Source organism: Dermochelys coriacea, chromosome 8 (genome assembly GCF_009764565.3).
Source record: "Dermochelys coriacea isolate rDerCor1 chromosome 8, rDerCor1.pri.v4, whole genome shotgun sequence".
In the NCBI taxonomy this organism is placed as follows: domain Eukaryota; kingdom Metazoa; phylum Chordata; order Testudines; family Dermochelyidae; genus Dermochelys; species Dermochelys coriacea.
Genome location: NC_050075.1, coordinates 74,178,668 through 74,204,350, shown reverse-complemented (window position 1 = coordinate 74,204,350; position 25,683 = coordinate 74,178,668). Strand labels below are relative to the sequence as shown.

Here is a 25,683-nt window from a genome sequence, read left to right as displayed (position 1 = left end):
AATTAGCATCTCCAGTTAAAAACAAAGCCAAAATCGTCTCTGCAAGGTTTGTAAGAGGTAATGTGGTCTAAAGGGCAGGGTCTCAATCTATTCAGGGTGGTGACCCCTTATTTGAAGTCAATATTTGTCATAATTCCCCACCCCATTATATTTATAGAAAAAGTAAAATGTATCAGTGATAACAACGATCAGCCTATAGAACTAATGGGTGTGTGTCTCTTGAGAAGTTGACGGAAAATACTGGCGCTCGAAGGGTGAGGGTGTGCAGAAAGTGAGAATTTGTTTGCACCTCATAATCCCTTTTTGTGTGTGTGACCCCCTTTGGGGTCATGACCCACTCAAGAAACATTGGTCTAGGGGACTGGGAGTCAGGAGAACTGGGCTCTATTTTTGACACTGTCACCAGCTTGCTGCATGACCTTGGGGAGGTCACTTTACCTCTGTGCATCTATTTCCCCGCCCACCCTCCGTCTTGCCTGTTTAGATGAGAAGCTTGTTAGGTCAGGGACTTTCTAGCACAACTGAGCTCCCATCTCAGTTGGGCTTCCTAAACACTACTATTATGCAAACAGCAGGTAATATAATAATGGCAGATTATATTTTTTAACCAGATGAAACCTAGCATACAAGATTTTTTTTTTAATTACACAAAAGGGGGGAAAGATTTTCAAGTAACTTTAAAAAAAAAAGGTGAACCACTTAGTTTGTTGTATTTTCATAAATACAGGGATTAAAATGTGAACAGAAATTAGTCTCAATACTTTAAAAACAAATGTAAATGACAATTTTATTTTTAAAAAGCAATGAATTTACACCAATAACTGTAAATAATGCAGTTTTATATTACAGCTTTGTGCTAGCATAGTCTTGCAAAATGGTCACAAAAATCTTTCCCACAAGATTGAGCAGTCATACCAACAAACTCACCCTGCATTCCTTACACTGGCTGCCTAGAAAGTGGCAGATTTCATTAAAAAGCCATTTCTTGGCAAGAATGTACCTGAGTTAAGATCTTCATAAGTCTCCTGCTGTTGATTAGCTGGACTCTGGCATTGACCTCCTTTTGGGAAGATCTACCATCGCATGGGGGTTAGCAGGTGATTGAACCTTTGTTGTAGTAGCTTCTAAAGTGTATAACTTACTCCCAATGGATATGTGTTGCAGGGTTACCAGGAGCATGAGTCACCACAGAATTTGGGTGGACTCTTCACTTTCTGGCAATATAGAGGATATAGAGAAATAGTTCTCCATATTTTGTCAAGAAGAAACAGAACTAACGCACTTGGAGTGGAAACTGTACCTAGCATTCATCAGTTATGCTGTGGGAGCCCAATACATTCCTTAAACACCATGCACTTTTTTTTTTTTTTTTGGAAATTAGACAGCCCTGTATTGTGGCTAGCTAACTAGAGGGGGGAACAGGAATGGCTTTCCCTTGTTTATCGTTGGACATGGTTACAGTTCAGGATTTAGTACATTAGTGAGCACACACAACTTACATGCATCTGTTCTCTTGTACAGAGTCAACCACATCCTCACATACCGAAAGACCCTAATCTCTCCCCATTTGAAACACCATCTGAAGCAGCTTGGCCAATACAGTAAGTGGAATACAGATCAAGGGATCACTCTTTCAGGAGGAGACTGGCCTCGCCCAGTCAGTTTTTCAATAAATCTAAGAGGTTCACCATTTTCAGCTTTCTGCTGTGCATCTATCAGTGAAATTGTACTCGTTTCCTGCACCATCAGTTCTATACTCTCCCCTACTCCAAAATCTATCTGTCCCCAGGCCCTGTTCCAATCTCTCCTCCTCTCTAGGACTCCCTTTTTCACACCTCATGGAAGTTCCTCTGAGTTGCTTCCCCATTAGTCAACTTTTCCTAATAGCAGCAATGGGCCTAGCAAGCACAGGGCCCTTTTGCATGGCTGACAGCGTGAATCTACAATGGTGGTGGGCTGATTGATTAGTTAGAAAATACGTCGTCTTAGGTTTTTGAGGCTGGGGGAATGGGGGGAGGAAATGGTGTTTTCCTCACACCCATGAATTCCTAACGGGTTGATTGGGGAGTTCTCAGAAGCTACTGTGCAGTATAGTGGGCTCCCTCATTGTATAGCAACTGCCTGAGTGAGCAGCAGCCAGGCTAGTCTCAGAGAGAGGCTGAAGTCATTTTAGACAAGGAGAGCGGGCATTAATTTTTAAGCCATGCTGTCCCCCCACACAGACTCCTAACCACCACTCTAACAGCATATTGTATAGAGCTGGCCTGAGGGTTTGTCAGGGAGAGATGATTTTTTGGAACACCACTCCGCCCCAAAGTCATGACTCATTTTATGTGAAATGTGGGTGTGGATATTTAGGACCCCCACCAAGCTTCCTGCTGCAGAAATGAATGTCAGCTGCTTATTCCTTCCAGCCCTCCTGTCCAGTGTTTTATCAGCACTATCCTCTCATTAGCTCTATGCCATGTCCACCACTTTTCCCTTAGTCTTTTCAAGAATACCTACTATTTTTGCCCATTGATCAACCTTATTTCTTCTTCTCTTCAAGTGGAACCTGTTCTCACATCTCAAGAAGAAATCTTCAACCTGTCCTAACTTGCCATTTTTGACCTGACTACTGCTGCCAGACGGGTTCCCCACAAATTGCTCTACTGCCTTTTAAGCCACGTGCTCAAATGAAAGAAATAATTCTGGACATCTCAGAACTGCCCAGAGGCAGAACTGTTTTGCAAATGCACAAGTCATACTTCCATGGGAAACTGGAAGTTCAGCTTTGTGAATCTAACATTTCTGTTCCATAAACTAAGTTCAGAGTATAGCCACTGACTGCAGTGTCAGGGTTTATGTTTGTTTTGTTTTCAGGAAGGGAAGTTTGATGAGACCTTTAGTTTCTTAAAGCAGGAACAAAAATGACCCACTTTTTCAAACTGAAACATGAAAATATTTCAGTACACATGTATTAATACTAAACCCTAGCAAAGACCAAGAGTCTGTATTTTAATAATTTAGAAGCAAGATATTACAGAAGCCATGGAGTCAGCAAAATGTTAACAAGTAAATATATTTTAAAGCAAATATAGCAGTGTACATATAAAACATTTAATACAAAGTGAAAAACCATTAGATGCACCTACTAATGTTGAGTTATAATTTTTTTTTTTTGGTTATTTTCACCTATTTCACCATATCTCAAAAATATACTCTTCATTTCAGATACATTAGGCAAGAAGTGAAATTGATCTACAGCAAGGGAAAGCACTGGCTATTTTGTAACTGGGAACGACAGCACCACGGCAACAGGTAGTCACCTGAACGTCATCTGAACTAGCTAAGTGGTGTGTATTTTTGATCCACTCACTAAGTTATACTACCCGTAACTAGATATGACGTCATTTCTGGTTTTCACTACTACAGCTCAGTAAGTGCATCTTTCTGTACAAATAACATTAACATGACAACACTGAAAACTGGCAACAGATGAACATATTGGCATATAATATACATATATAATACACAATTATAGGCCATGTTGGCCAGTATGTAATCTATTCAGGAGAAAAGCTTTAATTGCAAAGACTGGAAAACTGAACAGAAGCTTTTACAGAGCAAAGCACAAGCTTTGGTTTATGCTATAAATAATTCATTTCACTCAGGGAATTGAAACTCAGTGTCTTACCAAGTGCACCTTCTATTAGCTCCATCTACATTGGGAATACATTTAAATAGACCTTTATGAAAATTTACTGAATTAAAAAAATTCAACTTCATTTTTCTTTCACAGTTTCCTCCCCCACTTTTAAAATGCTGTGTTGTGTGTATATATATATTTCTAATATGGCACAAAAGTGGGATCCTCAAGAAATATTTGCTGCCCTATACAAAATGAGCTTCCCTGTGTTCTAATTCTTGCATACGTTTTGGTCTTAGTCTCTTATAGGTGGGCTTCAGGTCTACGGGATGAAGGTCCTCGGAGCTTATTTTTTGTTGATTTTCATGCTGTCCAGGAGCACCTGATACAAGTGCAGAGTTCCTTATCAGTTTCACAGTGTTATCCTGGGCAAGAACAGAGCTAGCACTGGCTGCTGCACAAGCATTAGGAACAGAACCCTCCTCGTTTTGCTTAGCTTTGTTATTAGAAGGAGGTTTATAAAAAGTTCCTGGTGGTGGCTGCAAAGTTCTTGGTGGTCTGAAAGCACTAAGAGGATTAGAATCTGGACCATTCCCTTCTGTTGTCATCCTCACAGATCTGACAGGTACAGTGTATGGCTTATTGGGAAGTATGGCATTCACTGAATTGTTACCAACAATGTAGGATGAAGATAAGGCACATGCACTCCCACTCTCATGAGCTCGGTTCTCCTGGGGTATATTGGTCATAATCATTGCTGTCCTTGGAGTTATATCATATTGTTTATACTGCTTGTCCCAAGTTTTCCTCAGAGTCTGTGTGTCGTAACAAGAAAGTCTGCAACAGGCATTAACAGAAGGAAGTGCCTTAGTCTCTGAAACCTCTTCAATGGTAGGACTCCTGCCAAGCTTTTCTGGACTTAAAACTCCTACATTTCCTGAGTTTCTCTCATTCAAAACACACGGAGGAAGCATTCGATCTATAGGTAAACTCACAGGACGAATAACTGGCTTTGTCCTTGGAGACCGTAACTGAACTTTGGTTATTTGGCGACTAGGTTTTATAGGTAGCAAATTATTGACTTTACAGCCATCTTCAGCTATAGAGAGAGACAGTTCATTGTCTTTGTCTGAAACTGGCATCACAGTATTGCCTAGAGGAAACACAAATGAGTTTTACTTTGTCATTTTCACTCGATAACACTTCACAGATTCAGTGCAACTTTGACCATTTGGGCTTAATAATATACCCAACTGCTTATGATAGCTGAAGAAAAGGAAATAAGTTTGTTTAGAGTTTTGTAACCTCAAAATTGAGGCAACAAGTCACTATAGAAGCCATTAGTGCCGCTAAGGAGTTAAACTGCAATTCCACAAGTGTTTTTTAAACCAATCCCAATACACTGAGCTACCAAGCCCCTCTCCACCAAAACGTTGAAATAGCATTTCCTAGAAGTTGTATGTTTCCCCTTCTCCAGTCCATTGGACTCAAAGAACAAGAATTTGATGGAATCAAGTATGAAGTGTTATGGAAACTATACATATGTTTTAAAAAGAGACTGAGGTGGTTGTGCAGTTCCAAGTACTCACCAACTTAACCCCCCTCCCCAATAAAGATAGCAATAAACCCTAAAAATACACGTTTTAATCCAGATTTATACTTTATGGCCTATTCAGAAGAATAAGGGATTTTGCATCATCATGCTGGATAACACTAACTAATCCTGCTGGACCACTGTTTCATTGCATTATTTATTAACTAATAAGCCTATTTCTTCTGAAGATACCAAATACAAATCCAGTACAGATAAATACTGGACTACTGCGTCTGATCTTAGTCTTCTGGTAAAGTGTATCTTTTTCATAATGTAAGCCACAAAAGGCAATGGATGCTGCAGGGAAAAAGTTCCACAGCAAGGAGTTGCAGAGTTATTGACAAGAGTGAGCTTTGAGCACCTCACACTTTTCTACTCGTTTTTGGGACAGTCTTCCTAGATGGGACCGTACAAGCTTGTATAATACATACATGGAATCTGGAGAGGGGTGATGGACTGTTCCAGGCCTGGGCTTTAATCAGCCAAATTTATGGTGGGGCACTTAGTTTTGCCCTGCGTTAAACTCTTATCCCAGGAAATGGGGCTGCAAACAGCCTAACCTAGATTTAGGCAGATGTTGATAGAGATATTGCCCAAGGAGACATTTAGCTTCTCTAGACAACAACTATAAGTATATTTTCTGCTGGAGTGCCATCTCCTTCATTGTTCCCCAATTTTAATTTAGTTATTTGCTACTACAAAAAGGGCTGTGTGTTGCCAGCACTAGGCAAATAGTTATTATACCTATGTACAAATGTATTATTGTTTTTGCACAAAAACTATTTAGCACAAGGCAGACCTGCAAAAACTGTTCTTTGAAAAATGGTTATGTAATTAAAGCAGCTAACCTGGCTCTTTTGGAGTAGGAATATTAATATCCAGAACTGTGGTAGCTGGGAGTTCTGATGGAGAATTCCTCTGGCCAAAGTCATCCTGTTTAGTTCCAGTGAGTGGCAGTGAGATACGTTCTAGGGAAGAATAGAAAAGCAGCTGTCAAACGCATCTTTGTAGCTGGGTCCCATAAGCCTTTGCTGAAATCACCTATATAAATACAACAATCCAAAAACTGTACAACAGACTATTAAAATTTAGCCTAACATACTGAAGAGTTGTTGCTTTTTTTAATTTTTTTTTTTTTTTAAACACACACACCAGGAATATGAAATTTAGCTCCATGAATACAGGCTTCTTCAGGGCCACCAGAAGCATTTAGTCCTTCCTTCCTCTAACAAACATGAAGGGTACATCAGAACAGTGAATGCTAAGTAGCTTTGGGAGTTTAACAGACTTTTCCCTTGTTTGCACTTAATTCACCTTCGCAGAGTAAAAAGATGCATTTCATCCTAATGTATTTATGATTGGTATTTGTTCACATAGCAATATACATCCCCAAGATTCATGAAGAGCCACTAACCAGTCACAGATGCATCTGATCTCTCTCTTTTGTTCTTGCTGTCATCTAGTTGCTCAAATGATGAAGCCATTTCTGAAGCTTTACTCTCACTTGGAATTAGCAGGATGCCCTGTCAATAGAAATCAGATCAGAAGTGAATGCAAATTTAAGGAAAATATATCTCAGACTAAAATATTAAAAGATTTCAGAGCGACGTATGCAACATTCCAAAATGTAGCTAAATTCCACACCCTTCAACATGATATCAGTTCTAGTTTCACAACAGTTACTCACTTCCTTTACAGCAATAAATGACTTTCTTTGCTGCTGTGGCTCTCTCTCTTCTGTTGATGAAGCAGTTTTAAATGGAGCAGCATTTTCTTCAGACTGAACTGCAGTTGAGAGTGGCTGCAGTGAAACATCGAAGATCTTTTCATAGTAAGTTATGAGCAGCTCTACCACCCGAGCTTGATATGGATAGTCCACAAGCGAAGAGAGAGAAACTGCGGCGTCTGTCTGACGTGGTCTGATTAGAGTTGGCCCAAATATTATGCCAAGATTGCTAGCTGACATTTTATTTTCATCAGATTGTTCAGTCACTCTGTATAAAAGAAAACGTGTCAGGTTATAAAGGGTTTTTACTTCTTCGGAAATAATACTACAGATATTCTATTTTTCAACAACTATGCTGAAAAGAACTACAAAGCCCACACATGGGCTGGGTGCTCTTACCTACAACCAGGAAGGCAGTATTCAGCATGGAAGGTCATTTCCAATTCAGCTTATGAAAAGTACATTAGAAGTGACTTGTGCCAGATACCATTAATCAGGATGTGGGAGGAGACATCCAACACATTATACTTTTTATAAGATTTGTTTTAGCTTTGCAGTTCACCTTTAAGATATCAATCAGTATCATTCTGGGCACACAGTACTGTACACTCCTATTGATGAATAAATACAATGTGATTCTTAAACTTAAAGGTGGACTTAAGTGTACATGTAATGTCTTAAAAATGTTTCTAAGGCCAAACTTTTCAGCAGTGGGTGCCTAAATAAGTTTGATCAGATTCTTAAGGGTACTGAGCACCCTTGGCTCCTATTTCAGTGATATTTGTGGGTACTCAGCAGCTCTGATAAATCAGGCAATAAGTCTGACTTTCTCCTGGTTATTGTGAAGCTGTGGCCAGAGAGCTCCTATGCATAACTGTTATCTAACAGCATGCACCAGTTTAACAACCAGCCCTATCATGTAACCAAACTATATATCAGCCTTACCATAGGAACCTTGAGCTGATGCTGAGGATGGGAAAGCAAAGTTGGAAAATGGTTGTTAAAAATGTATAAGGTAGTTCTGCGTTTTTTTTAAATGTGCATAAAAAAAAAATCCTGATTCACCCACTGTATCCAAGACATGTTCCCATGTAGCAAAGTGGTAGCTGCAGGGAGCCAGCATCCGATGGAGTGAGCTGTAGCTCACGAAAGCTTATGCTCAAATAAATTTGTTAGTCTCTAAGGTGCGACAAGTACTCCTTTTCTTTTTTGCGAATACAGATTAACACGGCTGCTACTCTGAAAGTTGTAGCTCAATGATTCAGAGCCACCTGACCCACGTGCCCGTAGAGAATTGGTGTAGTGGAGCTCTGCTCCACCATGCCCCCTCCTCAGAATGTATTATATGCTGGGGTGGGAGACACAATGGAGTCCCCTCCAACTGCTATATACAGGCAAAGAGTTTCCCTGCACAGGAAGAATTCTCCACTGACCATCTCCAGCTGCTCTAAGGCTTACAGGATTGCAAAGTGGCTCCTAGTCATTTAAAATTATATACATTTTGCAACTCTGCACCACTACTTGATGTTAACCTGACCCTCCTTTCCTCTCCCACATACTCCCCACAGTTCACCTCCATGCTCTAGTTGCATTCTGTGGTAGCTAGGACTTTACAGAACAGTGTAGAATGACAGAACAGGAGATGGTTAGCCATAGCTCCAGGGAACCAAAAAATGAAAATGCGCAGGTTTAGTGTTCCCGATATGTTGAATGCCCGAACAGCAGTATTGGTAAGGAAGCAGCTTTCAGCACATCAGGTTAGGAAAAGAAAAAACCCACTGTTGTCTGACAACAGGGATGGGACAAGCAAATGCTGGTCTCAAACAAAATATAAATTTGTGTCTTGCCTGCTGGTCAAGACACCAACCTGCCTCTGAAGGGCCAGTCAGTCATTACATTCAGGCGCATCCAAATGCAGACCTGCCTCTTTCCAGAGGAAGATTAGCAGTTCAGAAGAAATGGAAGATTTATCCTTTTTTTTTTTTTTTTTTTTGCCAGCCACTTTGCCAAAATTTCTCCTCTGGCAACTGCACGTGGCTACATACATAAACCCTCTGTTTGAGGTGCAGCATGGGGTACAATTGCTATTCGGGAGAAAAAAAAAATCAGGAGGCCAGTTCTCATTTGCAGGCAATACACCCAGAAAGTCTACATTCAGGTCAGAGCAATAGTTTATCCTTAAGGAACAAACTAATTTTGAAAATAAATGGAGTTACATGCACAAATGAAACCCCGTAATTTTCAGGACAGACATCCAAAACTGGGGGCACATTACCTTAAAAAAAAGTTTTAGCCTGCCGTACATAACACTGCTTATTTTTCAAAACAACAACATTTGCAGGTTACCTTTAAGGTCTGTCTCTCACCTATGAAGATGTCCTACAAGGTATTGAAGAGTGTTATAGTTTGGTATAGGCAGCTGTTTGAGGAGATCTTTCATTTTAATGATTATTCTGTTCAGTTCAATACAAACAGACTGTCTTTTCTTTGATCTGGGGCTAGTCTGTTTCATGACCAATTCCTCATTAACATTCTGACTCTCTTTCGCAAGTCCAATGAATTCGTTGTAAAGCCGAAACAAAATCAAAGGTTCTGGGAGCTAAGGGAATAAGAATATGTTAGAAATATTTTCATGTCTACATTTTACCTTGTCTATTTCCTTCCTGTCTACTACCAACTGCTGTCTAGTCTAGAGCCTTTCCTTTCCTGGAAGGGTTATTTAATCATTGCTCTTAGAATTCTCACCACAATTTAGCAAATAGAGGCCTGGATTAAAAAACAAAAACATTCCTATCAAAATACCACGGCGTGCTAGTAAACAACAGCCTCAAATAATTAATATTCATGGTAAAGAGGCACATATTACATCAACAGTGACTGTTACGGAGTAGCATATTATTGTAACATTGCACATGTGTGCAGACACACACAATGTGTGTATATAAACACTATGACATAGCATTAGCATGACAGAATCAAAGACACTGAAGTAGTACAATATCTTATATTATACCACATATTGCTGCTAAATTTGGACCATAATTGTTACAAAAACAATTTTAACATAGCTTTCTAACATTTCTGTTTTTGTTCTTTTTAAAATTCCAATGAAAATGTTTTCCAATGAAATATTCCCTTGCTGTGCATTGCAGTAGTTCATGAGAATTTGAAGAGAGTCTCAAAAGGACAACAGCATAAAAAAGATTAAGTGACTTGGGCAATGAAAATAGTCCATGTTCAGACACAAAATTGCAAAATTAAACAGATCTTTTAAAAAATAGTTTTAATCATCATCAGTGTTAATAACAGGATTTATTGTGTCTCTAAACTATGTTATAGCACTTTCTTTGAACTCTCACTAACATGGCGGGTACTGGAAGTCTCAAGTACCATCAGTACCTTTAAGAATGTACTGCTCTGCCTTCTGACACCTACCCTCCTTTTAAAATTTGGACAGGCTTCCTCTCACAATTTTATCATTGCATCTAAAAACTAACACTGATACCCCGGCCATCTCCAGAATACACACTGTAACTGTGTGCTGGTTTATTGGTAGGATACACCATTTGCCAAGGACCAAGTTGAGAAGGCAAACCAGTTTTACCTGTAACCCCAAACAGATTTGAAGCAAAGTTTCCACATATGAAAGGCTGGAACATTAACCCATTATTTCAACTGGCCTCACAAAATACAGCACTTTTGGGGGATTACTGTATTTCTTGGGTGGCTAAAGTCACTCTGCCTCACAATACATCTCAGGCATGTAATAATCCCCCAGAAATCCATAGCCAGTCAGATTTTACAGCCTAATTGTACTGAATTAAACTTTAACACCACAAAGAATGCACTTCAAGGTAAAAATGTTTTCCTAGAGCTTGAAAGTATTCTAATTACAGTGTGTGTGTGTGTTCGTTCAGCACATAAGAATCATTCGTAACAGCCAGGCCTAGCTACAACTCCACTGAAAGGATTAGACACATGGAAAATAACAAGACAGCAGATAGTCATGTTACTTATTTTCAGATTTTTCTTTGAAGTGATTCTAGTTAAAATTCAGTCTTCATATAGTGCCACAAGAAATCCTAATTTTAATGAACAGAGATTTTGACTATCTGTTAAAGTAGCAGTAAAAGGCTATGGTGGCATTTTCAAAAGCACCTAAGAAACTTAATGAGCACAAATCCCATTGGAAGCCATTGGGACTTGTGTTCCTAAGTCACTTAAGCACTTTTAAAGCTTTCAGATGGAATTTTCAAAACATCTTTCTTCCCCAAAGAAAATAGTCTAATCCTGCTGTATTGACCATTTTATGGAACATGACACTCGTTTATAGGAGTTTAATCCAAACTTCTTGGTTAGACCTTTAATAAATGTGGCTGCTACTTAAAGGGCTGGATTGTGCTTTCACATGAACTTCCATGAATGTCCAAAAGGTGCATGATGCCGTCAAATTAATTTTAAAACTAAACCTCACTAGAAAGTGGCTACAGGAAAAAAAAATTCCACAAATGGCATCAATACTTATGTGTACTTCCTTGAGTGGAAAAGCACAATATCGTATAAATTCTAATGATAGTCTCATTATTTCCATTGCCTAGCACCATGAAATCCAATTTGCAGAGTGAAAATACAGGATATTCTATTCAACAATTTTCTTCAACAATTACAGGGCTACTGAAGGAAGCATTTTTCTCCACTCTCATGGAAGAAGAGGTTTGCTATAACAATAGTTTTGCTTAGCTGCCTGAACTCTAGAGTGGTCAGAGTACATACTTGGCGAAGGTATAATTTAAGGACGTTACTGATGTCATGTGCATAGAGCTCTGACAGTTCCACCAAGTCCTTTCCATTTTCAAAAGCTTGACAAAGCTTTTCAACTCTTGATTTGGCTCCATTCACACGATAGATACCCTGAAATGGGGAAAAAATCAATCAAAAAACAAAAGAAAAATTGTTCTTTTTGCTCTATCCGCAACTGTGAAACACAGATTTGAATTTGACAGTACAGTATTATCAGTTTAAACTATTTTTAGACAAGATTGTTAATATTTAATCTTTATAATGTTGAGTTAAGCTATACCTTTACATTCAGGGCTCTGCTTTCAATTTCAGAGGTACATTTTTTGATGATGAAAGGGACGCCATCAGGGATATTTTTAGCAGCTTGAGCAAATTCCACCCCAAACAAATGAAGTCTTCCATGCAGTTTTTTGTGCCCACACTGAATAGCTAAAGTCTCTAAACATTTCTTGTGGCAAGTGAGTGAGCACTACAAGAAATAAGGGACATAAGAAAAATAATGTCATATACCTCAACATAATTGGACAGCACTAACGTTTCATATTTAGAGTTTGTTTATATTATTCCATATGTTGTCTAGAGGGCAAGTTTACAGTTCTGTAGGGCCTTGCTCTTTGGCTACATGTTAATATTAAAAGGTCACGACATTGTCTGAGAATTTGTAGCTTATTGCTACCAAAAGAATACGAGTGTTAAACTTCCCATTCATCTTCACATGAATGCCAATAATCAGCGGCTGTACAATATACTGCAGTGTTTTCCGACCTCTTACCTCCTCACATTCTGCCCCATGGAAAACCACTAGGCTGTCACATTCTCTGCATTTAGATGGAGCCCTCAACTTTCGCAGCTTGTGCGTTAGAGCTGCCTTGGACAGAAGAGTGTTTCTAAAAGGTCTTGGTGAACTGGCAATTTCAGACGTTAAATCGTTTAAACCTTGAAACAGAATTTTGCTGTTACGATAATTTCCAAAAATAACTGTTCAAACATACATTATGAGGATACAACCTAAGTAAAATTACTCCATAAACAGTAATCACCTTTGAGGAAATAACTATTACACCAAACCTGTGAAAGCACTACTACATTTTATAGCCTGCATAATACATAGAAATTAATAGCTGAATAATCAGCCCTAATATAAACTTTAATCCATCATACACCGGACCCTCGCTAGAACGCGGGATTTGGGATCCATCCATGGTACTGTGTTAACACGGGAACTGTGTTAAAATGAACTGTAATTAAAGTAATTAAATTTGGGATCCATGGCCGTGACAGTGTTGTATGCGAATTTGCGCTATATAGACGCGCATTCTAGTGAGGGTCCGGTGTATTAGTAAATAGTCTCATACAGAGTTCAATTTTGTGCCCATGATCAACTATGGATTTAAATGATGGCATTTACATTTGTAACTGATTACCCCTATCATTCAGGCAGCTAGCTGCGCAAGTTCCATCATATGTGCCCAAATAATTGTACATTCAAAAACGGAAGCTGCCTTTACAGAATTTGGCCTATAATGGTTAAAATACTCTAGAAATCCTTTGACTAATGCTTCTTCACTGCCATAAATCTATTCAAATTATATATGCAGACACAAAAGAGAATATCAAAATACACAGACCTCTAAATAATTCTATTCCACTCCTATGACCCCATGTACTATTTTAGAGTTCTAGAAAAATTGTGCCATCACTTGTAATTCTTGTGATTAGTTATTTACTGTAACTAAGTTTTTATTCAAATTAATGTTGACAAACCTCAAACACACAAAATCTTACTCATAATTTTGTGTTTTCAGGTTTTATGAAATATAAGAAAACAGTCTAGAGGCTCAAGGGGTATTTGGTTTTGTTTCTCCAATGCTGTCATTGTCAAAAAAACTCCTCATGTCAATCTAACAGTATGTTTTTCACATTCAAGCTGGGGGCATCAAACATGATGCTAAGCCAACTGGACTTAAAGAATAAAACCTCAGTTAACATCCTAAACATTTGGATCTTGCAGATAACTCTCTCTCCTTCTCTGGGTATTGTACTGGCAATATAGAGAAGACCCAAATACTTGAGATCCAGCAGTGTAGCTCTTGCTGTGAGCACTAATACTGAAAACCCCTTGCCATCAGATGCGGAGATAACATGAGCTAAGGGTGATCAATGAAGCACCATCATTAGAAGTGTTCAAATGAAGATAGTACATTAATCTAAATATAGAGAGGACACTACTACATAGAAATTAAACCAGATGACCAAGGTGGTCCTTTTTGGCTATGTATAAACAATTTTGTGAGCATATCAACTGTAGATGGATTCAGTCCGATTTTACACAGAGCAGCTAAAAACACAATCACCCTTAAGACCAACAATAGCCTTTCACTAACTCACTAGAATGTAGGGTTCAGAAACATATCACATTACCACAGTCTGAAGGAGAAGGTGGTTCCCTTTCATCAAGATCATCTGCAGATGACATAGTGCCAGTAGATGGTGTTCGGGGAAGCCTTCTCTTAAAATCCGCTATGGAAGATAAAACATTTTCAGACTCTTGAAAATACAACCTGCCCAACTGTGTATTCTCAATATGGGCTCAATCTAACTTCCACTAAAGTGAATCGGAATTCTTACGTTGACAAAGAGACTCTGGGTTAGGTTCAACGAGAGGATTTCAAATCCAAGTATAATTGGGAATGAGCTGTACCTGGACTAGCAGATGGAGAATCCATGGATCGTGATTCACTGCTTCCTCCTGCACTTTCAGAGTCACTGCACATTCCTCCACTTTGGTTGCCAACTGACCACGATCTGAATGGAGGGGGTCCTCGCACTGCTTTAAAAAACAAAACACTAGACTAAAACACAGCCTGCTGTGAATGCTCTTAACTGAGGGCATCTTCAAGCAGGGTTGTAGAAAAAGAGGAATATTACTGCAAGCTAAGCCAAGTTACATAAAAAGTCTCCACTGAAAATAAAGTTGTTGCGTGTATTCTTGAAAAAGCTTTACAGTACGTATAAAAAACAAGTTTTAGAAACTTGCCATTAGTCATGTTTTAGTGACCAGCTGAAACCAAAGGGGTATTCTTTCAGCGTTAGATTAAAAAGCATCGTAAAATTGCTTATTTTACTCTATTACTGAAATAAACATTTTAATACATAGATTTATTATGAGAATTTGCTGTGACTTGCATTTCACCCTTTTTGGCAATGAAACTAGATTGCTCAGTTAGTCAGTTTTACAACTGATTTATATGCACTAGCACACGTGCAGTGTTTAGGATGCAAACAAAGCTTTATTTAAAATACAGCTTTTTTTTTGTTAAATGCTATATTGTGGGCCTAAGTTACTTAGCAAAGCTCTTCTAAAAAAAATGTTGGTACCTATTACCTATCATATGGTATATCCAATTACTGGTAATGGGACACATCATAGTCACACCTGCTTAAGATGACCTTTCTATTTAGAAATGAAAGCCTAATGAAATATGGAAAGCCTACCTTGGATATCTGTGCTGCTGGAAGACCTCTTCTCCCCAATTTTTTGGGAATGACAGTAAGATGGGCTTCCAATATCTTCTAAAGACTGGGTGGGAAAGTCTCCTGAACACTGGGATAAGTTTCCATGTGATGCATGGGCACTGTATGTTGGTTGTTTACTAAAAGCCCTTTAAACAAAAAAATAAAAATCACTCATTGGAAAGGGGCCTGAATACAGTATTCAATTAAAAACTCCCAAGGCATTAAAATGTTTAATATTTTTACAGTTCACGTCAATGGCAATCTCAGAGTGTATCATGGCAAATATTTAGGGCCAAATATTGCTTGTCAGTTACATCAGGGGAGTCGCACCTATGTAACAGAGCAGAATTTGGCTCTTGGTATTCACATACCAGTAGTACTTCTCATAAAATCAATTTTTGAAATGTCTCCATGAGGTGGTTATTACCCCTACTTTGCGGATTGTGAAGTTACAGCAAAAGTTAACAGATTTGTCCAAGACTAGAGGAATTCAGTGGAGGATCTGAGATTAGACCTCAGCAGTTCCTGCCTCCTAGTCCTGTACTCCCCTTTAAGGCTTTGTCTACACTGGCAAGTGAACGACAAAAGTTTTGTCATTCATAGGTGTTACACCCCCCTGAAAGACAAAAGTTTTGTGAAGGAAAAGCGCCGGTGTGAACATCATTTTGTCAGCAGGAAGCTACCAGCGCTCATTGGGGGTGAAAGATTTTTGTCCCAGAGAGAGCTGTCTCTTGCCAACAAACAGTGGTTACACTGCATGCCTTTTAGCTTTGAGCAAGGGGCTGGACTAGATGACCTGAGGTCCCTTCTATCCCTGATATTCTATGATTCTATGACTTTAATAAGGATCAGAACAGTTAATTAGACTATTTACTATATTTTTAGGAGTACATAAGAGATTTCACAGTGCTGCAGAAAAATTCTAGTCTGTGGTAAGTCTGCTCTCAAGGAAAGAAAACAGTTAATCTAGTTAGTCTAAAACACTGAAGCACCCTAGGAACAAAATGGCTTACTGGCCAACTGTAGCCTTAGGAAAGCCTGCGCTTAGTCAGCTCTCCTCTACCCAGGAGAAGGGAATTGTTTTGAAGTCTTCTTTACAAGACAGCAGTTACAATAGAGTGTTTTTGGTAAATACAATTCTGAAGAATAATTAAAAGTGACCATTTCAAGTGCACGAGGAATCACAAAGCCATGTGGAAAAAAGAGTAGCATGGTGTGGAAAAAGAATCAGCTATGAAACACAAAATCTAGGAGGTAAATATGCAGTGGTTTTGGAATGCCATTCCTGATTTTTTGGGTAGTTGCATAGCTAACGCCCTTTAACTCTGAAAATTCAGGAGTATGGGTCTAAATTAATGAAAGGCACCGCATTTACAGACAAGTACTAAGAATCTCAGCCTTAACTTTGAATTTCCTGGCGTTGGCTGGTGCAAGTCTTACTCAAGCATTACCTTTCTGTATTTAGTTTCCCTTTTGAAACAGGATGACAACACTTTCATGTAGAACTGTGAAAACAGAGTTTGGAATGGCTAGTTTTGCTCTTAAATTGTGAAGTGCCACAATAACAATTTTACCCTGAGTTTAAAAGATTGAAAGGCATTTAGCCTATTGACGTGCTCAGTTGAGATGCTGTTTTGCAGTCTTTCCAGTAACGCATTGTACATAACCAGAATTTGAGGTGAAACAGTAAAAGTTCCCATAGTACCCAGAAAATGGTACTTGTTTGGGCTAAGTGTTCTAATACAGTTGTGATTAAGGCAGCCATCCCAAACTCGTGCCAATAAAAGCTTTATGTCATTATTAACAATTCGTATTACAGTAACATCTAGGCTACACCAGATCAGGACACTATTATGCTAGAGGCTGGACAAACACACAATACATTCCATTTATTAGTGATTCCGATATTAACAACTTAAATTTAATAGCAACATTTTGTCAGGAACCAATCCTGTCTCATTGACTAATTGTTAATGGGATTTGGATATTGGCAACAGGCATGTCACTTCCTAACAACTTTTTTTTGGGGCGGGGGAGGAGGGTTTGGAGGAAAAGAAAGTCCACAGCCACAGGCAGGTTTGTGTGCTGGCGCTGAATAGAACCTTCCCTTGCATTCTCTAGGCCGCGTCCTGCTCTGGCACCAGTGGCTTGGGCCCAGCACGTCCCAGAACTTTTTCCCCCTGGTGCAGCAAACATGCCTGCAATTGGGGACCCACCAGCCACACAGGAGATAATAGACTGGGGCACCTGCATCCCTCCCCAATGGGGGAACCCCTGCCAGAGTCCTGGCACTGTGGGCTCAGATGGGAGACTGTAGGCAGGGCAGCAGCAGAGAGAGGGACTGCAGCCTGGATATCGGGGCACTGAGGGCCAGTGGAGGTGCACGGTACCTCTCCCTGCACTCTTTCAGCTGCGTCCTGCCCTGGGGGCCTGGGTTCTGCACATCCCATCTGCAGGCAGGTTTGCAGGGCTGCAGCCATGGAAAGAAGTCCTGTGGCATACCAAGCACTGGCCACAGGCAGATCTGCAGGACTGCAGCCACAGAAGGCACATCTCACTGCTTCCTTCCCTGGCTGCAGCCCTGCAAACCTGCCTTCTGCTTAGTAGCTATTTCCAGATAATGGCAACTTTTTGCTGGGAACTGAGAGGTTGCTAATAAGCAGAATCTACTGTACCCCAGAAATACTCCATGCAACGAAATGCTTAAAACCCTAAGACAATATACAACTATGAGGATGTCGTGGCAGCAAAAGCTACACAACCCATGTACTTCTGATACCTTCTCTCACTTCCACCTTCCAAGGTTGCTTCACTAAACTCACGTTCACTCCTGTTACAGCATGTATTACAAACTACACGAACAGTTCAAGATCAAGATCTTTCATATTACCAAATAGCTACACCTAGACATTAGCAAGTTGATTCTAGTGATTGAATCAAAACCATTTATCTATGTTCTATCTAGTCCTAGTATAAATAAAGGGGAAAATACAACACTTGGCTGGGAATTTTAGTTATAGCATTGATGTACTAATTTAACGTGGTTACTGGATAATTCAGAGGGGCGTAAGTCACAACTCATGGTAAAATGGCTAGTTCTATTATACTCTTGTATGAATTTTGTTTCACTGCTAGGTGCATCCTTCTGTAAACATTTTCCTCACATTTAATTTCAAGTAAACAAGTGTCATTAATATTAGCTCTCACCCATCAACCTGGGAACTCTGAATTTCAAAAGAACCTGATTCAATGGGAATGTCTTCTTTCGGCAAGCTTTTCACAAACTCTGAGTACTGCTGTCCTGGGTCATAGAGCTTGGCGTTCTCACAGAGGGTCTGACAGTTAACTGGAAGAGATACAACCTGTGCATGCTGCATTTGGAACAGGTTAACTGTTGCCTGTTATGAAATAAAGATTAAAAAAAAGTTTGGGGCATTTAAAAACATTTACAAGACAGTTTATATGTAATCCATCCTTACGTTAACTTTTATTAGGGGGAAAAAATCATTAACCCACTTTATTGAGAACTCAAACAAGCTTGCCAACTCTATCATTATAAATATTTTCTAATACTGGACTAGTCAGAGAAAACCCCATGCTCTGAGTGTCCCTAAACCCCTGACTGCCAGAAGCTGGGACTTGACAACAGGTGAGGATCATTTGATAATTTCCCTATTCTGTTCATTCCTGAAGTATTCTGAAATATCTGGCACTGGTCACTGTCAAAAGACAGGGTACTGGGATAGACAGACACTTCCTCTGACCCATTCTTACTTTCCCCAGGTTTCCAAGCACTAGTTGTACCCTCTTTATCCTCAATGTCCCAATCCACTTTCCCCATACATCTATCCCACCTCCAGCTGTTGAACACAGCATCAGTGTCTCTCCATTTGGATTGGTGTGACCAGCAGAGCTTTCTGTTCCTCCCATCAACAGGACAATAGCCTCTATCAGAGTGAAAGATTGGGCGTTCCAAACACAGGTTGGCCTGTATCCTATATTTTAAGGTAACAGACGACAAGATTTTCCCCAGGATGCAGACTAATTTAAAAGAATATTGGCTGAGGAGGTCCGCAGAGGGATCAAAGAAGGAATCCTCTCCTCACAGGCCAGGAAATAGGAGCAGAGCCACCCCTTATGTCTGCTACTGCAGCCTCAGGGTTACGGTAATCATTGCTGCACTTCCACCCTCCTCCAGAGGGGATGGATTCTTGCTTTGAAGATTCATATACCTGTGGCTCCACCACCATTGCTGCTTTGCACTAGCAAGGAGGGAACCCCATACAGCTAAGTTTCACAATGTGAACAGATCTAGGTCCCATGGATAAGTATATAAATACTATGTAGACAAGCTGTTGTCTTCATTGTGAACTGAAATATAATCTCATCCTCCTCCGTATTTTGTCTTTTCTAACAAAGTTTAAAGAAGCGAGTTAGTCTGCATAGTAGATTAGTCATCTAAAAGACCAAAGAATGGGGCTTAGCTTCTCTCCCTCCTTCATCCGTCCTCAAACTAGTACCTGACTGATTATATTAACATGACAGCTTCTAGCCTTATGGAAGCAGCATTTCTAAACACAACCACCTTTTTGCTTATACAGGCCTACTGAATTTCACATACTGTAGCCAATCAAAACTGAATTCATGGCAGCTTCAAGCACATCAATGTTAATGGGTTCAGAACTGTATTTGTGTTAAGGTACTAGCTTTCATTTTGTACTCTTGAACAAGGAAATGTCTTTTCTAACCCTCAAACTAAAACAACATAATTTGAACAAAAGCTGTACTCATGATTAACATGCACAAAGTAAACCCAGGGCAAAGGCTCTCTGAAATGATCAGTGGTGTTCATACAGAAGTTTACAAAAATCCCGTCTACATTCAAAACTCTTGCAAGGCAGTAATTTATGGGACCTTTCTATTATTTTCAATGGGATGCCACTAGCATGAGAAAACACATACTTTTAAGTAGTCAGCACCGTAAACTGGTATTCTTTTACTCTGTTACCCCTTTAGGTAAGTATCAACACCCTATTCCCCTGAACAGCTATTTAAAACGTTATTTTCTAAAGCCTGACTTTCTTTTTTCGTTTAAAAGTAGTTTTTAAAAGGGTTTCCTTACAGCTTTAAGGGTAAGATCACACTGAAAAACAAGTTCCCGAAGCTGTGTTAAGGCATCACTTTTGAAGCTTTCCAGATCATTTCGCTTTTCTTCAACTTCTGCCATGCTAGCTTTGTAGTGTTCACAGGCCTCTTCAGCCTAAAATTAAAAAAAAAAAATACTGCAAAATATAGGTAACTGATGGACCACAGAGCTTTGGTGCCAGAAATAAGCTAAGAAAAAAAAATGGATCAGCAAGCTTGTAATTGAGGGTTCCTATTAAAAAAAAAAAAAAAAAAATCTAAGAAAGCATGGATTACGGTAAATTACAAGCAAAACATGGGCTTACTTCCCTCTCGTTGTCCAAGCACAGGTAAAACCCAAGAACACTGTCACTGCAAAAAATACTTCTAGAATAAGCAAATAGAGCTCTTACTTTCTGAAGAGCCTCCTCTTCTAGCTTTCGCTTTTTCTCCAACTGTTTGCTGACATCTTTCACAAGACTGTTGCTTGAACTCAGATGCTCTTCCTCAGCACGACTGGTGGAGGATTTTGCCTTCTCATACTCCTCTTGACGCTGCAGGTACAGTAGCTTTGCTTTTCTTAGCGTAGCTTCTAGTTCTTGCTATACAATATACAGTGCAAAAGCAATGAAAATCTCTTTGCATCAAACAATGTAATTATGCAACTGGAAAAGAGGCTGCTATGTAAATGCCTCCATTTTACAGTGCTGACTACAAGCAACATTTGAGAAGCCTACACCCTACAACCCACCCTATGGGTTATGAACTGCAGCCAATGAAAGCTGTGGGTGGCTTAATATGGGTTTAGCTGTCTAACTTTAGGCACTTAAGTTTGTAAGTTCTGGCCTGTATATTGAGCAATTTTTGAAAATGTTGGACACTCAGTGTTCAGTATACAGAAATACCAACCATTTTCTTCTGTTCTCGCTGCCAAAGTTCCTTGATATCTTTCCTTTGTTTATCCAACTCATTTTTTCTTCCTACCAGAGGCTAGATAAGAAAAAAATTATAAGCTAAATAACGAAGTCATATTTTGTTAGAAACTATTCTGCTATGCATTGTAACAGTTACATGAGAAATAAAATTTTACCTGCACAAATTTATTAGTCTGGAGGGCAGCTGCTGTTTTTTGCCAAAGCTGACTATTCTCAATATCATTTTGAAACGCATTTATGAATATGGATTGGAATGGCATGTAATCCTAGGATTAAAACACAAAAGAAACTAGTAACATTGCAGGGTAGAAGAGGAGGATGTAGTCATTCCAGATCCTAGTAGAATTGAACTAGATCCTCAGGTTTTTGCATGTGTGAAACCCAGAATAAAAGCTGTAACGTGAAGGTTATTGTTATAATTTTTCTCTAACAATTTCACTTCCATTAAGAGAATACTTAAAAAGAGAAGATTCCTACAAGTCTAAATTTTGTGGTTATTAAGCACACTGAAAAACACCACACAAAATAGAAGCGTGATGCAAGGTAGCTTCTGTAAGGAATGTAAGGAACTTTTACTGAAGTTAATTACATAAAGACCACTCTATACTTCCAATAGATATGTTTGGTCATCATCATTTCCACACAGAGTCAAATCAGATTCAGAAGGGTTGAACTGATAATTTGCCACGTAATCTCCTGTGTATTCACTTATACAAAAATTAACTCTTCAGTGCCCAGAACTGGGACTTCCAAGAGCAGGGAATTTATTTTAATTTTGAAGTTGGATACCAGCCTAAATATCCCATTTGGTATTTATTTATTTTTTTAAAACGTAAGAGAAGTTTTTAAAAAAATGGAATTAACAGAACACTCACCTGGGGTCCAACAATAGCTTTAACAGTTTCAGCCATTTTTGCTAAGTTTTTAGCACATTCCACTTCTGTGGGGGGAAAAATTGGATTTCACACAATAAAAGTTGACAGTATCAACAACTGTACCAAACATGAAACTTTGTTTGCATTCTTATTTTAACAAAAAAGGATCAGACACACCATCTTCATTTTGTTACAATCTTTCAATTACAGGAAATGGGTAACAGTTCTATTCACTTCAATGAAACAGCTCCTAATTTAGAAATCAGATTATTGACAGTCCACAGCACAAGCCTGACAACAGATTTAATTCCACCATGACAAAGCTGATTAGATGCCAGAAAGAGCCACTCACCCAGGCTAAGTTTTTTTTCAATCCATGCGACTACATCCTTGGCATATTTTGACCAAGCTTTAGCATAAGACAGGGCCGATTCAATTCCGCTGTCATTTCTTAGGAGCATGCTATCGACCTCTTCAGCCCGAAGATGTCCTGAAAATAAAATGTCAAATGCAAAGAAGTGAATTTTAGCCATGACCACACACTGACAGCGAAGCCAGTATAAGCCAACTGCAAACACTAAAGCAGCTCTGATCTAGAGTAGTTTTTTTAATGCTAGTTGACTCTAAATAGGACTGACAGAGGTTTTAGAACAAATTAAAGGGTCACGGTATTTTATCTTTCCTAGTTGTTTGGTCAGCATAACTTTCTTACAAAAAAAAAAAAAAAGGATAACCAAAAACACTAGTCTCAATTACACACAAATGTGGCTCAGTGCTAATCCATTTTTTCCAAAAAGTTAATAAGCACAAATATGGATTCTCTCTCAAAATTTAGATTTCTGAATTAATTTTTAGTCTTAATCTTAATATGCCTGATTAAAAACCTCCTGAAGTATCGAGTTTATTTAGAGAATATGTTCACAGATATGAACATATGCAAGACAGAATATACAAATAAAGAAAGATGGTCATTCATGTAAAAACATCTACCTGTATCTTGAACATATTCCCGTTCATGTAGTGATCCCACAGACTCCACAGAAAGGTTTTCAAAAGACTTGCATGTAATAAAATAACGTGCGTTAGAGCAGAATAGTCAAACCAAGGACTGAAAGCATACTAACAAAACAAGAGGAGCTACCTGCCTTTAATTTTTCATAATTTATCACTGACATAACAAGAAACAGGGCTGGGCTGCTAACTATTCATGCTTAAAAACTTTTAAGCTCCTGAGACAGTTTAAATGCTAGGGAATTTTTTCCTGTCTTTTAAACATTTTTGAGCAGTAGTCTTCTAATTGTTTAACAAAGTAGTTGACATTTACTGAATCCGCACATCCTACCCTATGCACAGACACAGACACACACCTTTCAGCAAATCAATGGAGTTCTGGATAAGAATCAGGAAAGGGACAGAACTATGATAAACTTTTCCCCCACCCGCTCATCAGCATTCATTATGTACATTAAGGCTAAGCATATAAACTTCCCAAAGAAGCGTTATGAAAAATCAAGATAACTTGATTGAATTTCACCCAATTAATATGCTTAATGCTCATCATTATCAGAAAGGTTTCTGTTCTAAGAAGTTCTCTTTACTCTGCCCAAAAAATTTCCTTCAAAACTTCATTTACCCCTGTCTATGTTAGTTTTGTAACTGACTAAATTAATCCAAACAAATTCAGGCAGCAGTTTCATGGAGAGTATAATATAGAAAATAGAAGACACAAACATAACTAACTTACTCTGAGTGTTTAAGAGAACAGATTTGAATAAAACCAACTGTGATGGATTTGGCACTGGAAACAGACTTAAGGTTATACATATAACAGAGGTTCTCAACCTTTTTCTTTCTGAGGCCCCCCCAACATGCTATAAAAACTCCATTGCCCACCCGCGTCACAACTGCTTTTCTGTATATAAAAGCCAGGGCTAGCATGAGGGGGTAGCAAGCAGGGCAACTGTCTGGGGCCCCATGCCAGAGGCACCCCCACAAAGCTATGTTGCTCAGGAGTTGGCTTCTGCCCCGGGTAGTGGGGCTCAGGGCCCCAGGCTTCAGCCCCATGCAGTGTAGCTTCAGCTTTCTGCCCTGGGCCCCAGTGAGTCTAATGCTGGCCCTGCTTGGTGGACCCCCTGAAACCTGCTCACAGCCTCCCAGGGGCCCCCAGACCCCTGTTTGAGAACCACTGTATTATAAGATACCAATAGTAATATCACCATCAAGCTTTTTATATGGCACTTTTATCTCAGCACAACTGACCATGGTAAAGTTTACTAACAAATCACTGCTCATTCATTCAGCCTCTTCCAACCCGTAATATGTATTCATTCAGCCTCTTCCAACTTCCTCTTTCGTAATATGTAAGATGTCTATCTGACTTCAATCATGTAGAGGGAATTAGAAATTACACAGGCAATCTTCTAACGGTTACTGTAGACTAGAGAGCCCCCAGTCCCATAACAGAGTGAAGTCACTACATACCCTTCTACTTAAGTAGGGTTTTTTGTAGAGGGGCAGGAAGACAGATATTCTCAGTGCAATAGGAGAAATCTATCCAAAGCTTCCAACCAAGAAGGCCTTGCAAACAAAAAGGCAAAGGAATGCAGAATTTGGATCAAGTCAAAGACAGATAGTGATCCACTGCCACTCAAGAACTCTATATATATTTCTCTGATTTCCTTCGGACTGGCAGGGTCTTCAAGTAGCTTATAAGTGGCACACAGCCTCTGGAAATGGATGAAGGCACAAAATGTAAAAAGTCTGCCTTGCATCAGTGAAGGGACACCTTTATGAAATAGAAGTTGTGATTACATTTTCATCTGGAATGGACCTCTAGGCACCAGATCATTCTGGTCCAGATCCTCAGCTATTTCTCTCCAAGTGCCAAAGTTCTTTCACCATATTCCTAGTACATCTAGTGATGGAGCCTTGCCGACTGCCGTAGGTAGACTCATTTCTCAACTAACCTCCATCAGGTAGACTGTCCTCTCTTCCCACTTCTGCCCTCCCCGCTCAATAAAGAACTTCTCTTCTAAGTTCAAGGGAGATCCTTTTCCTCATTTCAACTATTCTGAGGAATTTTTCCCTACTCATTCACTTGTTAAGAGTAGTAAAGGTAATAGACTTGCCTCTTAGTTCCTCTGCCAAATCATACGGTTTTTCAATCCTATTTTCTGTTTAAAAACCTATGTTTTGCTCCCCTGTTTTGCCTCAATTTGCATGGAACTGCCCATCTATATATGGAAAACAACAAAAATCACTATACACAAAGTGTATATTTACTTGGTGTATTTGGCAGCAAAGTTTTCTACTCTAATCTTTTTCAGTTTGTTATTTTTAGTCACATCAGATAAAGTTTCAGACAAGAGGGATTTGATTGATATGTCCATGTTAATTAACCATCTATGACAATTAATTCCTATGTTTCTTCCCAACTCTGTTTTTATATTATGGACTGCGGCAAAGTATGTTATTTTTAAAAATGC

At 39.2% G+C, this 25,683-nt stretch overlaps 1 protein-coding gene across 7 annotated transcripts in view; it reads right to left on the bottom strand.

Annotated features, from left to right (window-relative positions):
* Positions 1-769: 769 nt before the first annotated feature.
* Positions 770-25,683, bottom strand: part of ARHGAP29 (Rho GTPase activating protein 29) — a 92,559-nt gene continuing 67,645 nt past the window's right edge. For 2 of the 7 annotated variants that reach the window (XM_038413095.2, XM_038413096.2), the window contains exons 6-24: positions 23,189-23,255; positions 22,551-22,688; positions 22,199-22,263; positions 21,479-21,589; positions 21,298-21,378; positions 20,802-20,990; positions 20,387-20,524; positions 18,472-18,662; positions 15,244-15,410; positions 14,450-14,578; positions 14,170-14,268; positions 12,521-12,684; positions 12,029-12,217; positions 11,722-11,859; positions 9,315-9,547; positions 6,910-7,216; positions 6,637-6,745; positions 6,071-6,190; positions 770-4,781 (exon numbers count right to left, since the gene is read on the bottom strand). In XM_038413095.2, coding sequence (XP_038269023.1) covers positions 3,874-4,781; positions 6,071-6,190; positions 6,637-6,745; positions 6,910-7,216; positions 9,315-9,547; positions 11,722-11,859; positions 12,029-12,217; positions 12,521-12,684; positions 14,170-14,268; positions 14,450-14,578; positions 15,244-15,410; positions 18,472-18,662; positions 20,387-20,524; positions 20,802-20,990; positions 21,298-21,378; positions 21,479-21,589; positions 22,199-22,263; positions 22,551-22,688; positions 23,189-23,255 — 3,543 coding nt within the window. In that variant the 3' untranslated portion in view covers positions 770-3,873. The remainder of the gene's footprint in view (positions 4,782-6,070; positions 6,191-6,636; positions 6,746-6,909; positions 7,217-9,314; positions 9,548-11,721; positions 11,860-12,028; positions 12,218-12,520; positions 12,685-14,169; positions 14,269-14,449; positions 14,579-15,243; positions 15,411-18,471; positions 18,663-20,386; positions 20,525-20,801; positions 20,991-21,297; positions 21,379-21,478; positions 21,590-22,198; positions 22,264-22,550; positions 22,689-23,188; positions 23,256-25,683) is intronic. The other 5 variants (XM_038413097.2, XM_043491288.1, XM_043491289.1 and 2 more) reach the window with 5 other exon arrangements.